This window comes from Manis javanica, chromosome 7 (assembly GCF_040802235.1).
Source record: "Manis javanica isolate MJ-LG chromosome 7, MJ_LKY, whole genome shotgun sequence".
Taxonomy (NCBI): domain Eukaryota; kingdom Metazoa; phylum Chordata; class Mammalia; order Pholidota; family Manidae; genus Manis; species Manis javanica.
In genome coordinates this window covers 33,924,954-33,939,173 of record NC_133162.1, presented here as the reverse complement: position 1 = coordinate 33,939,173, position 14,220 = coordinate 33,924,954, and the positions used below count along the sequence as shown (strand labels likewise).

The following is a 14,220-nucleotide window of genomic DNA, read 5'->3' as shown; positions in this document are numbered from 1 at the left end:
CATCCATCCTGGGGTCTGAGATAAGAGGGGACCGTCCACATGTGGTGTTATTCAGCTTGGGTATTCACCGGTGTGCCTGATGTGCCAGAGTTAGCTAGTTTGGGCATTCGCCACCATGCCTTTTAGGGTAGGGTATGTTTACAGAGGCAGTCAGCATGTGAAAGCAGGCAAGCTTGACATAAGCAACTTTATATTGGACACCTCACATAAGCAACTCCATGTTGGATGCTCACATCAACATGGTAATAAGTCAAGTAGTTCAGAAGTACTTGAAATGGAAAATAGCCTTTTCCTTGTCTCTTCCCAACCCCCTCTCCCAGATAACCGTATCTTTTTATTTCTGTTGGTGATATTAACAGAAAAATAGAGAACATCTTGTGATTCACTGCTATGAAAGATAATGCACACATAGCAAGCTCTTCCCTTTTTTTCTCCTGTTGATTGTTACATGTGTTTAATTTTTTCTATTTGTTGTTTCTTTATATAAAATAATTATACTCGTATGTTTTGTTCCTTCTACTTATAGTCAGTAACTTAATTCTCTTCTATGTAAGATAAAGGAATTAGCCTCCCTACCCTTCACTTTATCAGTTCTTCATCTACTATCTTCTGGCAACTGCAGAGGCCATTGTCTCTAACTTGTACCAGTTGCTCTGTGGAATTATTAGAATTGCCAAGTAGCTGTTAACCTGGGACTTCTCTGCTCTGCAAAGTTGAGAACTCTTTCTTGTATTCTGCGTGTTTCCATTGCTTCACATGTTGGTTTTGTTAAGTTGTATCAGTAACTTCCTCCTATTGGAGAGCTTGTATGTCATAAAATTTCTTCTCTACTCATGTTTGATGGATTAGCTGGTTATAAAATTCTTGGTTGAACAGCCTTTTCTATGATAATTTTCATTGCATTTTTCCATTGTCTTCTGGCATACAAGTTTAAGATCTGTTATTTAATTCATAATATTATGAAATGTGTAGAGGTGTGAGCTTTTATTTCATTCATTTAGCTTTTTACTCAGTGGCTCCTCTCTTTAAGAATCTGTGTCCTTATTTAGCACAGACAAATTCTCTTCTATAACATTTTATTTAATTTTATTCCCTCTATTTTTCTGTTCTCTCTTTATTGGACTCTCATTATTGTTTGAGTTCCCAAATTGGTCCTTTATGTCTTTTATCCTTTCCTTCATTTTCTCTTTATCTTTTCTCTATGTTTTACAAGATTTTCTCAATTTTATTTTTTCAGTCCTTCTATAGTATATTTTATTTATTGTATTTTTAAGTTCCAAGGAATTACTTCTTTTTAAGTCTTCCTTTTTTCATAGGATAATATTATTTGTTCTTTTAACTGACATAATATCTTCCAAATCTGCCTGAGTGTTAGAGGGCTTTTATTAAAGGTGTTTTATGTTACTTGAATTATTTCTTTTACCCTCAAATAGGCTTTTTATTTCTTTATTTTGCTCATTCTCTTTTAAGAAAGAAGGCTTGGAGAGTTGATGTGAGTTTACTTTGCTGTATAAATATGCTATTTTTCGATCAACTTTTCTGCTGAGTAGGAATCTGACTAGGAACTTCAAAAAATTTGGAGAGCATCTTGCTTAGGATTCTTCACCTTAGGTATGGCACTAGCCATGAGGCTGTGGTCTCTATTCTTCAGGGCCAACCAACTTCATGGATGCGCGACCTGTACAGTTGGTTGGAATCTCATTTTTAGAAGGGTCCTGCTTGTGGTTTGGTGCCCCGCTGTTGTCTTGAAATTCTTAATAATATTTGAATAAGGGATCCCACATTTTCATTTTATGCTGAGCTCCACAATTATGTAGCCTTCTCTTCCTCTTTTCATCATTACCACACCATGCCAGAATGAGGAGGGCTTGTTTTTTCTTTTTCCCTCCCTCCTTCTGTCTCTGTCTCTTTCCGCATACACCAGGAACCTCAGCTCTACCTCCAAAGTTCTTTCATTATGGAAATTGCCCATGGAGTGTAGGTAGGGGATCATTGGCACCATTTTTAGAGAAGTCTTCAAGCTTGTTTTCCATCCCGTTCCTCATTTCTGACCTCTCATACCTGCCAAATCTGGATCTCTAAAGTTGGCTACCAGCTCCACTGTAGTTCCTTCGTAGCATATAATGGACAGTAGATTTCTTTTCTCTGTTAGCTTTCTGTCCTCTACAAATTGTCCCTTGATGAATTCTCCCACACATTTTCATTTTATGTTTTGTTAAACATTTTATTCCTTTTTGAAATTCTATACTTTTTATTTCACTTATATCTCAGGATATATGGGAAGCAAATGCATTATCTTAGTCTACCATCTTGATTCTGAACAACCTATTTCCTTTTCTTTGAAGTAAAGTGATTGAGTTGGTCACCTTTAAGGTCCTTATATATAATATTATTCTAAGCATTATTATTTCATACAGATATAAAGTCCCATACTAATCATAGATTTATTAATTCTGGCACCAGTTTTTCTTAGTTCTTTATTCTTTGGTTAACACTTTTTTTCTGAGTTAAATATGTGGATTTATGTGTCCTTTTACTTGACTGAAAACTGCAAATGAGAACTTTAATAGTTAGAAGTACAATCAGAGGCTTTAATAACCTTTTTTTTAAATGTAACATGAGAAAGAATTGTATTAAAAATTCAAGTATTGTAGTTTTTAAATTGTGGCATAGGCAGCTTTGAACTCATTTTAGTGCTTTTCTTACCAAGTGAAAACATAACCATGTATTGCATTATATGCTTAAAATTGTTTTTTATTTGAATATTAATTTTAAAAATATGTAATGGCAATGAATAATAATTGATTTAATTTATTGACTATAACTCATAAAACTGGTATGATATGAACTATAATGAAAACATCACAAGTCTTATGACTTACATGGTATTCATATGTTAAATGTTGTTGACTGGCTTTTATTGACTAGGTTATTAAATTTTAGCTAGATTTTATCTTGACTTTGTAGCTTTCATATATCTCACAAAATATCTTGACATATACTTCAAAAGGTTTTGGAAAAAGAGTTGAATAAAATAACTATGGCAATGGGATAATTTTTTTCACTCAAACAAAATTTATTTTAAGTTAAATCTAGAAAGGACTTAGAGATTATTTAGAGTCTAGTCCAGTCTCCCAGAAGAATAAATTGTCTGGCTAACATAGCTACCAGCCCACTGCTTAATTAGGATGAATGGCCTGACTAGTTGAGTGTCTCCTTCCTCCACTTCTGCTTATGGTTTCTCCTTTGCTTATTGTGTGTTTGGTGAAAAAGACAACTTCTCAGGGAGGGCACCTTCAGTGTAGGCTATACCAGATGTTCAACTGCCACTAATAAGTAGATTTTGAGTTTCACTGATGTAATACAGCAAGATTAAATCCATGTTTCTGGATAAATATCTTTTTCTTAAAAAATTTTAAAAATGCTTAAAAATTATATAGTTTATTACTAGAATTTGCAAAGTAAATTAGATAATTTTTAAAAATTAAATAGTATTTTAAGGCTATTTTAATTTAATTAATCCTTAATATTTTAAATGAATAAGCCAGTACTATATATTTAGTACAGAACTTTAGCAGGGCCTTATATGTATTTAAACTGATACCAGTGATTTGGTTTTTACTGGTTTTTACTCACTTTTTAGGGGAAGAAAATACATTTAAATGATTAATTATAAAATAATTTATGTGCTATCTTTCCTTTAAAAATTTATTTTAAACTATATTAGCAGATTATATGGAAGCATAGTGGCATAACCCCTAAGATCTTCAGAATGATATATTTAGTACAATATTCTATTTTGTGAAGAAATAGATGTTTTCTTTCTTTTTGTATTAAAGTTATTTTTGTGTATTACTTGTGAAAAATTCATATTCCAGTGTTTCATTCTAGGTCTTAATGAACTAAAGTTTCCAAAGCTTGCAAATCTGCATTATTTTGCTTAAAATTTGAGAACAACTGTTCTATAGTAAAGAACCCTGCCAAAGAGCTGGTGTTTTCTAAATTTGCCAGTTCAGCAGACATTTAGAACTGCTAAAGTTCTCAGTATTTTACACTGACTGGACAACTTGATTAAGTGGACAAAAGTTTGGAGGAAGATTTATCTGGTTAGTGTAGATATAAACTTGCATGTAAATCTTCAAAATAAAATGATAGTCACATTTATGTAATAATGCCTTTAAATGATAGCAATACAACAATTATAGCAACTTTAAATTAATAGCACACACAAATTATAGCCAGCTTACTTATTTTATAGTGTATTTTATTTTGCTACTTTATACATCGCTTCTGCTGCTATTGGAATAGATTTTCCTTTTTTATTTGATTGCCTGGCTGAACTTCCTTCTCAGACTAACAGCAATGATCATGCAGCCATGTGGGTAAGTAAATAAAAGCTAAAGCTAGCATGTGAATGAGAAAATAATGAACTTCTCGCAGGCTTATTTTTCTCTTCTTAGGTATTTATGGTAAATTCTAATCATTTTGGCAATATTCTTTATATATATATTTGTAATTTACAGAAAGCTAAGTTTGAAAGTAATGTTAGTTGTTTCAGTGAAGCAGTCCTGATTCTCTGGACCTTGATTGTGAAAGTTAGTATTGTGGTGAATCTGCAGTGAGTGCAGTGCTTGGGAAAACCTTTCTGTGGTTGCTGCATGCACAACAGGACACACTTTGCAGGTATTTGTCTCATCTGTAAAGTAAGGTCAATAAAAGCTCTATAGATTTTTGTGAGGGTTAAATGAGATAGTGCACCTGCAATGTTTTGAGAAGTGCCTGGCATATAATCATATAAAAAATGTTAGTTGTTATTACTTCTTGCTTGTAAGACTGCTTACTTTTTCTCTATAATGCTTTTTCTCTACAACCCTTATCCTGAATTCTGCTTGTAGAAATCTGAGTGCATAAGCCAATATGATTCATGACCCAGGGCAAATGTTTCTTTTTCCCTTCAAGCCCAGTTTTGCTCTCCTGCATTGCCTTAGCTTTTTTTTCATGGCTTCATCATATTTTGCTTTTTACTGTATTTGTTAGTCCTTTCCACTTCCAATCGTGAGCTCTTGAGGGACAGAATAAGAGCTCATAAATATTTTCTGAATGTATAGAATTGAAAATTGTTGTTATCTTAAAAAAAAATCTTACCTAGTGTTTGAAATTTAAACTTTCCTAACCTATATCCTCTTTTTTCTGTTCCTATTCCTGTTACTGAAATTCAAATTTTGATAGTTGTAGTGGTTTTCTAATTAGTCTCTGCCAGTAGTCTCTGCTTACTTCAGTCTTTCTTACGTATCAGTGTCAGATTATTCTTTCTAAAGCATAGTCTAATCTTATTTACCTATTGAAAAACTTTAGGATCTCTTGCTTATTTACTGAATTAAGTGAAAATCTCACAGGCTAACAAAAAAAATGATCTCAGCCTCTTTCCAGATAGATTTCTGACCATTACTCAACGTGGACATCCAAAATGGGTAATTCATTCAGTCTTGGATCTGTCTTCAGTTTTCTACCTTGGCTTCATTTTTAACTGTTAAAATCCAGGATCTCTTCTAAAAGCCTTCCTTAATGCTACCTCTGTCACAAAGCTTCTGCTAATTTCACCTAACCACATGTGGATACTTTGTGCCCCTTTTATTGTACTGTTTATATTGTGTCTTGTACTATAGGGGCACTTTGAAGACTTGCCTTCTTTTGGGCTGTTAGGACTTAGTCCCTTTATGTTGGGAAAGGTATCCAGTCATCACTCTATCTTCTGTAGCACTTGAACAGTGTCTTCCACAGATTAAGTGCTTGATAAGTATTTTTCAAGTTAATATGAGAGAAATAGTGAAGAAATGGACTATGTAAAGTCTTTTTCTTTTATGTATGGAATATAAAAAGTATGCTGCAAAAATAAGAATTTTTCAATCATGAAATTTTTTTTAATAGGAATACATAAGGTTTTGAAAAGAAAGTTTGCAGTCTATTATTTTGAGGCAAAAACTTGGAAAATGTCTATAGGAAAGTTATTTAGTAAAGACGAAATCAGTATGATTAGAAATATTTGTGTTTATTCTTGCATACTTCCATGAAAGAATGTGATAATTCAAACCACATTTCTTTAGACATAACTACAAATTGAGTAGTGATTAAAACAAAAGCCCTGATAGCACCAAAATAAATGATGCAAATCCCCAGCATTAAGGACAAATACTTTATCCCATTGAAGAGATAGACCCTCAGGCTTTCACTTGACCTTTTTACTCACTTGATATAGTAATTGTTAAGTACTTCTTGAGCTTGCTAACAGGTTTCCTGCAGATAAATCATATACATATTCAAAATACAGAAGTAAGGTTTGGAAATGATACAAACCCTGCTGTCAAAATAGCTCAAGTTATTCCTTATTCTTTATCCAAGAAGGCAGGGACAGATTTGAGGATCAGTTTTAAATGAGTTTACAGGAGAAATTTTTAAAGATTTTTACTTGAATGTCCAGTGTTTTGAAAGAGTGACTTAGATCTTTCTTTGGTGATAAATAGGGGATTTCTATGACATGTTTTGATAGCCATTTCCATACTTTTATAGTAAATTAATTTCACATACACAAAAACCAAGAGTAAAAGGATTGACAGTAGTATATCAGTGCATTGAAGAGAGTTAATAAAAGAGTTTAAAACAGTCAAAGCCCACTATTACAAACTGTATTTATTTTTTCTTAAGGATTTTGTTAATGTAATAAAACAGTTAAATTATTTTTCACTACTAGAGATTAATTGCAAAAATAAAAAAAATCTTGCTTTTTAGTTGAAATGAACATACTTGAATTTTATAATTTTATTCCTGTTAGGTATTTATTACATGATGTCTCTATTAGCTAAATGCTGACTTATATTGGTGAGAAACTTAATTTCATACACTGTCAGTCTTATGTGTGTATATATAGCACAGCATACATTTCCCTGCTGTCAAATTTTATAGAAAACAGTATTTTGAACCAGGGGATAGTTGGAAGAAGTAGTAGTAATATAGGGCCTTTAAAAGGAAACAGCATGAGAGTTTTAGTAGGAAGCCAGTAGATTGGAAAAGAACTCTAAGATCTGGCCATTAAGTGACAGATCAGGGAGATATAAATGGAAATAATTAAAATAGTCTCTTCTTAGCTTATAGATAGTATTAGTGTACATACATACATATGTACACTTAAAATATCCTATAACTTTTTAACATCTATAGATAAAATAAGGCTAGATCATTGATGCTGGTTTTATGAGCAAAATACCATTTTAAACAAGAAGATCCAGTACTAAAAACAAATGAAGATGCCCCATCTGGCCATTTTACTACATATGGCAACTGAGAATTCATTTTTAGAAAGTTATTTGAGTTATTGCAAATAGGATAGTAAAGTTCTAGGAGTACAAATAATACCGTTAACATGAATTCTGCAATGGAAAAAAATAGAAAATACTTGTTTTCTCATGAGTTAAATGGGCAAAAGTTGAAATGGGGGAGGAAGAAAAGGGACTAAAATATGTGGAAAAGAGTTTGTTTGAGTTGGAATTGTTTTATTGTGAGCATATAAAGACAGCAAAAAGGAAGTCAGATTCCCTGAGGAGAATTAAAGGAGATGGTAAGGCAAGATGTTTCCTCTGCAATCTCCAATCTGGTGATGCCAAAGAGGTTCTATTTTTCTTTTTTTCTTCCCAGTTTAGAGAGAACAGGAATGGAAAAGGGTAAGGATAGAGCCGATAGGAGAGGTGGAACAGTCTCAGTGCATTGATATTTACAGGTTGTTTGCAGGCCAAGATGCCGACACACACTGATAAAAACTTATGCCAGGTACTGTAATACATAGAGTAAAGAGACTGGACATTGTAAAGTCCCACCAAAGGAGTATGTTTAGACAAACACTACATACAGGGGAGGAATTTGTAAGACGAGTCACAACATTTTAGTCACTTTTTCTTTAATTCAAGAGACTTCAGGCATTGTAGGAAAGCTGTCATGTTTCAGACACGTTCTTTCTGCTTCTTAGGGAAATCAGTGTGGTAGATCATAGCCTTGAGAGTAAAAGCCTCTGTCAGTTCTTTGGAAGCAAGAGAGGAGCAGTTGGCCAAGACCTACGTAGGAGTTTGTAAGGACTTACTCTTTATTCTCAGAATATTGTTGAATACCATTTGCATGGTTTGAAAAAAAATACTAAGTAATTTATCTTGATTGCTCTCTTTGTATGGATTTTGTTTGATTTTAATATATATCTTCCCTTCACTTGATACAATCCCTTTCTTTAAATTCGCATCACAGATACGCCCTCAACTGGAACTGACTTTAGTACTGTCTACCCCAACTCTATTCCCACAAGCTAGGAGTTAGTTAGCCCAGTAAAATCACCTGTTCTAAAAGCTCTTGACATTCTAGATGAGTATACCTAAAAACTTTCGCGAATTCCCAAATTTGAGAATACTGTCATGTAATTTCTTTTAGAAAGTACTATAAAATAAAATTGAAAACTGTAGACCTTAGCAAGTGTCATTTGATACATGTGAAGTAAGAGAAGACAGCAAAGCCACACTGAGTTGGGGAGGTTGAAACTTTGCATTCAGAATCTGAGGGATTTCCGTCCCTTATCCCTACACCATTTCACAGAGCAAGTTAATCAGATGTATGCTCTGCAAATGAAGCCTTACTTGTACTGTACCCTCAGAGTCATCCTTAAAAAGTTGAAACCAAGTACAATCCTTGAATGACAAAGGCCTACTCTGTGCTATGTTTACATGTACGTGTGGCTGTATTTATAACATATCAGTCACCTACCTATATATAGAGATAAGAGTCAGTCGGCTTGTTGACACTTGTCCATTTTACTAATGATCATGTGGAAACCACCTGTATCATCTAAACTGTTAGTGATTCTGGCAGCTTCGCAAATTTTAAGTCATACTGGGATTGCAAAATAGTACCTTTTAATTATATATCCCTGATACTCTGAGCTGGATGCTTATGGGAAGAAATGAGGCTATGACCCAGCTATCACAGAGCTGTTGCTTTAATAACAATTCCTAGGGTCCTTCTGTTGCTTAGCCATGGTGCTCAGTCACCGCAGACAACTCATCTTTAATTTCGCTTGCTTTTCTTATATTTGGCAGGTGAGAAAAGTATATGCCTTAGTATTTTATCACTTCCCTAATAAAACATGCCTAACTGCCCAATTACTGTTATCAATAGATTTGAGAGTTGGGAATAATCCCTGTCAGCTCCCACACAGCACAAACTAGCTGCTGCTTCCTGCTACTCTGGGCCAAAATGCATGCAGCTTTCTGCATTTTATCTAAATTTCTGATGTTATCAGTAGCTTTGAAGTAGAGGCATTTCTTCAAAACCTTGACCTCTTCTAGACTTTCGCTGCTCTGCTTGTCCTTACATTTTCTTTCTCCCAATTAAAGTTGGAATGAGTTGAAGATTTCATGGGACTACTGTGACAGCAACCGTGATTCTTGCAGAGTGCTAACAAATGGGGTATATTACATGTCATCTAAGGCCATGTGTAAAAGACTGTGAGAAAAAGGTTACCAAAATTTGATAAGCCTTATCGCCATATATTACAGGTGTCCTGAAGTTTTCCGAGTTTGGGGAAATTTTTTTTTCCATTTTAAAATAATTATGTTCTATTTAATCTCTCTCTCTCTCTCTCTGTGTGTGTGTGTGTGTGTGTGTGTTTCCCCAAGAGCAAGCAGTTATGTTACTGTTTCATATCCTTATGATTGGCGGTTGTTGGGAGGAGAAAAGCCTAAAAGGGTACAATGAGAATTCGCAATGGACTGTAGGGATTGTGGTTAATTGATGTAGTACCAATTCTTTCAGGGCCAGAGCTCCTTAGGTAGCGACAGAAAGAGAGTATGAGAGGAATACACAAGTGTAAAAGAAGTAATTTGGAGAATGTTGGGGGTGTTAGGGTGAGTATATTTTGATAGACCTATGAATGTTTTTGGCATAATCTCAAAAATCTGTCTTCAAGATAGTGTTAAAGTTATTAAAACTCACTACAGGAATTCATCTTGATTTTTAAAACTTTCTAAGTTATCCATTCTTTATTATTGGGAATCTGAGACATTTCAGTGTTATATGTTGTACATATCAGTGTTCAGAATGTTCAGCCAGAAAATAGATGAAAACCTATCTTACTAGATCGAGGAGGCTTTGTTCATTTGTGAAAGCATTTTAGGGAAGCTTCCATGTTTTATTTTAATATTTCAGGTATATTTTTTATGTAAGAGCAAAATGTAGTTTCATATGGTAAAACTGGTTAGTGATTCTTACCTAAATAGAAGGGAATATAATAGATTTCTTAAATTAAAATGTCTATTTTTCAACTAGGCATCTTTTTCATATTTCAATTAAGAATTGATTTCTAATTTTAGTGTTTATTCCTCATTTGATGAAAGATTTCACTCTTTTGGGTGTGTGTTTTGAAAGGCCATAAATTGTGTCTTGGGAGACTGAACAGTTCATTAAAATACTTCATTTCTTCTTTTGCCTTCCCTCTGAAAAGACTATTTCACAGTCTCATAACTGAAATATATGTAGCAAATTGAGAGGCAATGAGTTTGAAAATAGAGCAATATTTTACTGCTTTAATTTAAATAAAACACTTAATAACTTAAATAACTTAAAAAAGCCATACAGGTCAGAATTAATTAATAAGCTCATTTGCCAATGTTAGTTTGAATATTCAAAATGACCGTGATTTTCAGTTTTCCTTTTTTCTGACTAGAGTTACATAACTTTTAAAAACAAAACCTGTGATTAATTTAAAGAATAATAAATACAATGCACAATATTTCTCTGTCTATATATTTTTTTTACTTAGATTAAAAAAGTAGTTTATTGTGCAAAGTTGGCCTTTTGTGGGGATATAAATAAAGGGAAATCGACTCTCCTGGGGTCAAGAATACAGAAAGAATGGTTGTGATTTCAAGAGCACATTTTTATGTTAAATGTAGTTGAGAGAATTAAAGCAGCATTGAAAAATGCTTTCAAATAATTTTTATTAGATCTTTGAAAGAAGAGAATGGTGACACAAATGAAAACTTCAAATGAAAATTTCAATGTCGAATTACTTTTTAAGTATTCTACATTTCTCCTACTATTATATTAGAGTAGATCTATCAAAACATTACTTTGAAACCAAAACAGGTTTGAACCGTAACCTAATAAAATGTGTTGTATTTTTGTTACCATGTCATTTTATGATGTTTCAAAGGAAACAGAATATCTTTAGCCTAATCTATAATAGTAAATTATTTTGGAAATTTGACTTGACATAGAAACAGATGTGTTTTCTTGATTCCTTTTAAACTCAGGGTTGGTGGTTTGTGGTTTATTGTTCCTGTGATTGGCATTAAAAGCCTTATTTCACAGCTTGCAGTGAAGGACTATTGGGTAAAGAGGGGCTGTGTTCCACAAACTAAATTCAAAAAGTGTCAATCAAGGTCTCACATAGGTTACTTAGAGAATGAGTTTTCTTACTGATTTCTCCAAATGTCGCCTCATGCTGTCTTTGATTGGCACAGCCTGGCAGGGAGGATGGATGAATCTGTCACCGACTGGTTAATTGTGTTGCTGGTCTCAGTCTGACATCAGGTCTTTGACTCTTAAGTGGCTCAATACAAAACAAATTAGCAGATTGTAGTCATATTTCTCATTCTATATGCTTTGACTTTGTTGAATGCAGTCCATAAATCATATTGACTGACACACAAGTAAATGATGAAAGCTGCTTTTGAGACATGGATCCAGAAAGCAGCCCTGTGAAGGTGCCATGGAAGGATGCATATGGTTGACCCTTTGGGAATTTCCTAGGAGCCAAATGTCTCTTTACCACAATTGTTCTTAGAAGAAAAGCTTTTGGGTAATGCAAAAAGGATCTAATATGTCAGCAGATTCTCTTTTACAAGTTCCTTTGAAATATAAGAAGTTTGTCTAAGGGTTTTCTCTCTTTGCAAGTTGTTTTTCAGCAAATGTTAGAACAGGGTAAAAAGTAGTTACCTTTAAAAGTTTGGCAGGTGTTTTTACTTACTGAACTTTCTGTTGTTAAAGAGGATGTAAATGTTAATAGTAGCAATTAATTTTTCAGATGAGGGCTGCAGAAATTTCTAGGTGCATGATATTTATTAAACATGCCATGTTTTCTCAGTCACTTCACTTAATTATTTTTGGCTTTGTTATGTTAGAAATGGCATCTCTAATGAAAAAGACTAGCTTTTAAAGACAATTGTCGAAGTATTTAGATTAATTTTTTTCTAGAAAGTGTGTATTAAGAGCATCGACAATTACAGAAATAATAATGTCAGAAAAGGGTGTTCTGGTTATTCCAAAGTGTATGAAGGGCTATAGGCATCAGAAATGAATTGCCAAGGATATTTTTTTGGGTATACAAATTTTTGGAACATTAAAAATTTTCTATCTAAAAATAAGTAGATGAAATTTAAGAGTATTTGTGCACATTATATAGTTAGGAAGTAGATATTTTTAAAGATGCATAATCTTACAGAATAAAACTTTAAAAATTTAAAGAATCTGAACCTCTGATGTTAACTTAAATTTTGAGCTATAAAAAGAATTTCATTTGAAAATTTAAAAATTTTTACAAATATTTTAGACTTCTATCTTTGAGAACAATAAGCCTGCCTTTAATATGCATAATCAAAAGAAATGTAATATTAGGGTTACATTATTACATGTTATTTAGACAGAAAGTTAAATTCATGTATGTTTGTATGTTTGTGTTTTCATTACCTATTTCCACTGGGTTTAAGGAATAGCCTATATTTCTGTACTCTTAACATCATTTTTAGCTCCATCACTATTGCTATATACTAATTAGTAGTATTTGAATCCATGTTAAATTTTAAAGATCACCTTAAAACAACAATACCGCTGACACTGCATTGCATTTGCCTACGAAACTGTTGAATAGTACTTTTTCACAATTTTTTAATCTCCTTTTGCAGTTAGTATATTATAGTGGCAACCTAAGTAGGACATGGAGCTGATTTGATGGAGAAGTACATTAAACTAAACTGCAATAGTTGTTCCATTAGGTCAGGATTACATTTCCATTTATTCTCAAGCCTACTACATTGTAATTAAATTACATGTTGTTGATTTCTCCTTTTTCTGTTTCTTTTTCCCCCTCCCATTCATATTGATATTATTCTGCTTGGGTAATGGAGCTGCATGTCTCCCAGAGTAATTCCTCTTGGGTTTGGGAGATCTTGAAGCATGCTGGGATTTGCATTGTTTGCTACATTCCTTTTTGGCAGTTCATCAGTATCTGTCAAATATATTGTTTACATGAGCTTTTATCTCTGAAGTTTTTGATAGAGAAATTGACATTCCATATCAGATACACTTTTTCACTGTGCATAGTGTCTAAATGCTTAAGACTCATTCATAAAAGATGGTTGTTTCTAGTCTGACTTTAACTGTGTAATTGAATGAACAAATGTTCTAGTAAACATCTTGAAAATGGTTATGTTCTTTCTTTTCTAACAGATCAACTGTATGTAAACATTTTTCTACCAATATATTATAGCATATATATATGTTTGGGAGAATTTTTCTTCATGGTTTTGTAGCTTTATTGGCCTTTGTGATAAGTAGGAAAACATAATTATCAAATATCATTGGGTAAATATTTGTTAATGCAAATGAGACAGAACATGGCACATTTTTCAAAAGTCAGTATTTCTAACCATATCCATAGATCTTTGAATTCTATTATGACAGTCTATCCACCACCAATCACATAATTGTGGGTTGAAGATAGCCATACTAGGAGCGATATCACACTGGAAAAGTTTACCTAAAAGAGTCTTTATAGTATTTTATTTTAAATTTGTAGTTGGAGATACAAAGTCTGTTTAAAAAAAGTTTATACTAAAAGTGATATTGTATTGTGATTCAGCTAAGTAATCTAGTAGCCAAACATTTAAAATTATAATTTTTATCATTTTTAAGAAAATATAGCCTTAAGGCTACCAGTAAAAATTGCTGTGGAGTTTCCAGGAGCTTATTTTAGTAGAAAATATTTTTAAATCATTCATATAGTGAAAGAAAACCACAAGTATTTGTAGCATACTTAACTACATATTTCAAAATTATAAGATAATTTTAAAACTTAATTTCTAAAATTAAATATAGATATGTAGATGATTTTGAACTCTTATTGGTAGGCAG

The 14,220-nt window shown here is 32.9% G+C and overlaps 1 protein-coding gene across 6 annotated transcripts in view; it reads left to right on the top strand.

Annotated features, from left to right (window-relative positions):
- The window catches only part of EXOC6 (exocyst complex component 6), a 278,392-nt gene that overhangs the window by 218,641 nt on the left and 45,531 nt on the right, over nucleotides 1-14,220 (top strand). For 3 of the 6 annotated variants that reach the window (XM_073240691.1, XM_037015768.2, XM_073240689.1), the window contains one exon: nucleotides 4,353-4,382. The exons of the other annotated variants lie outside the window; for them this stretch is intronic. In XM_073240691.1, coding sequence (XP_073096792.1) covers nucleotides 4,353-4,382 — 30 coding nt within the window. The remainder of the gene's footprint in view (nucleotides 1-4,352; nucleotides 4,383-14,220) is intronic. 6 annotated transcript variants of the gene reach the window in all.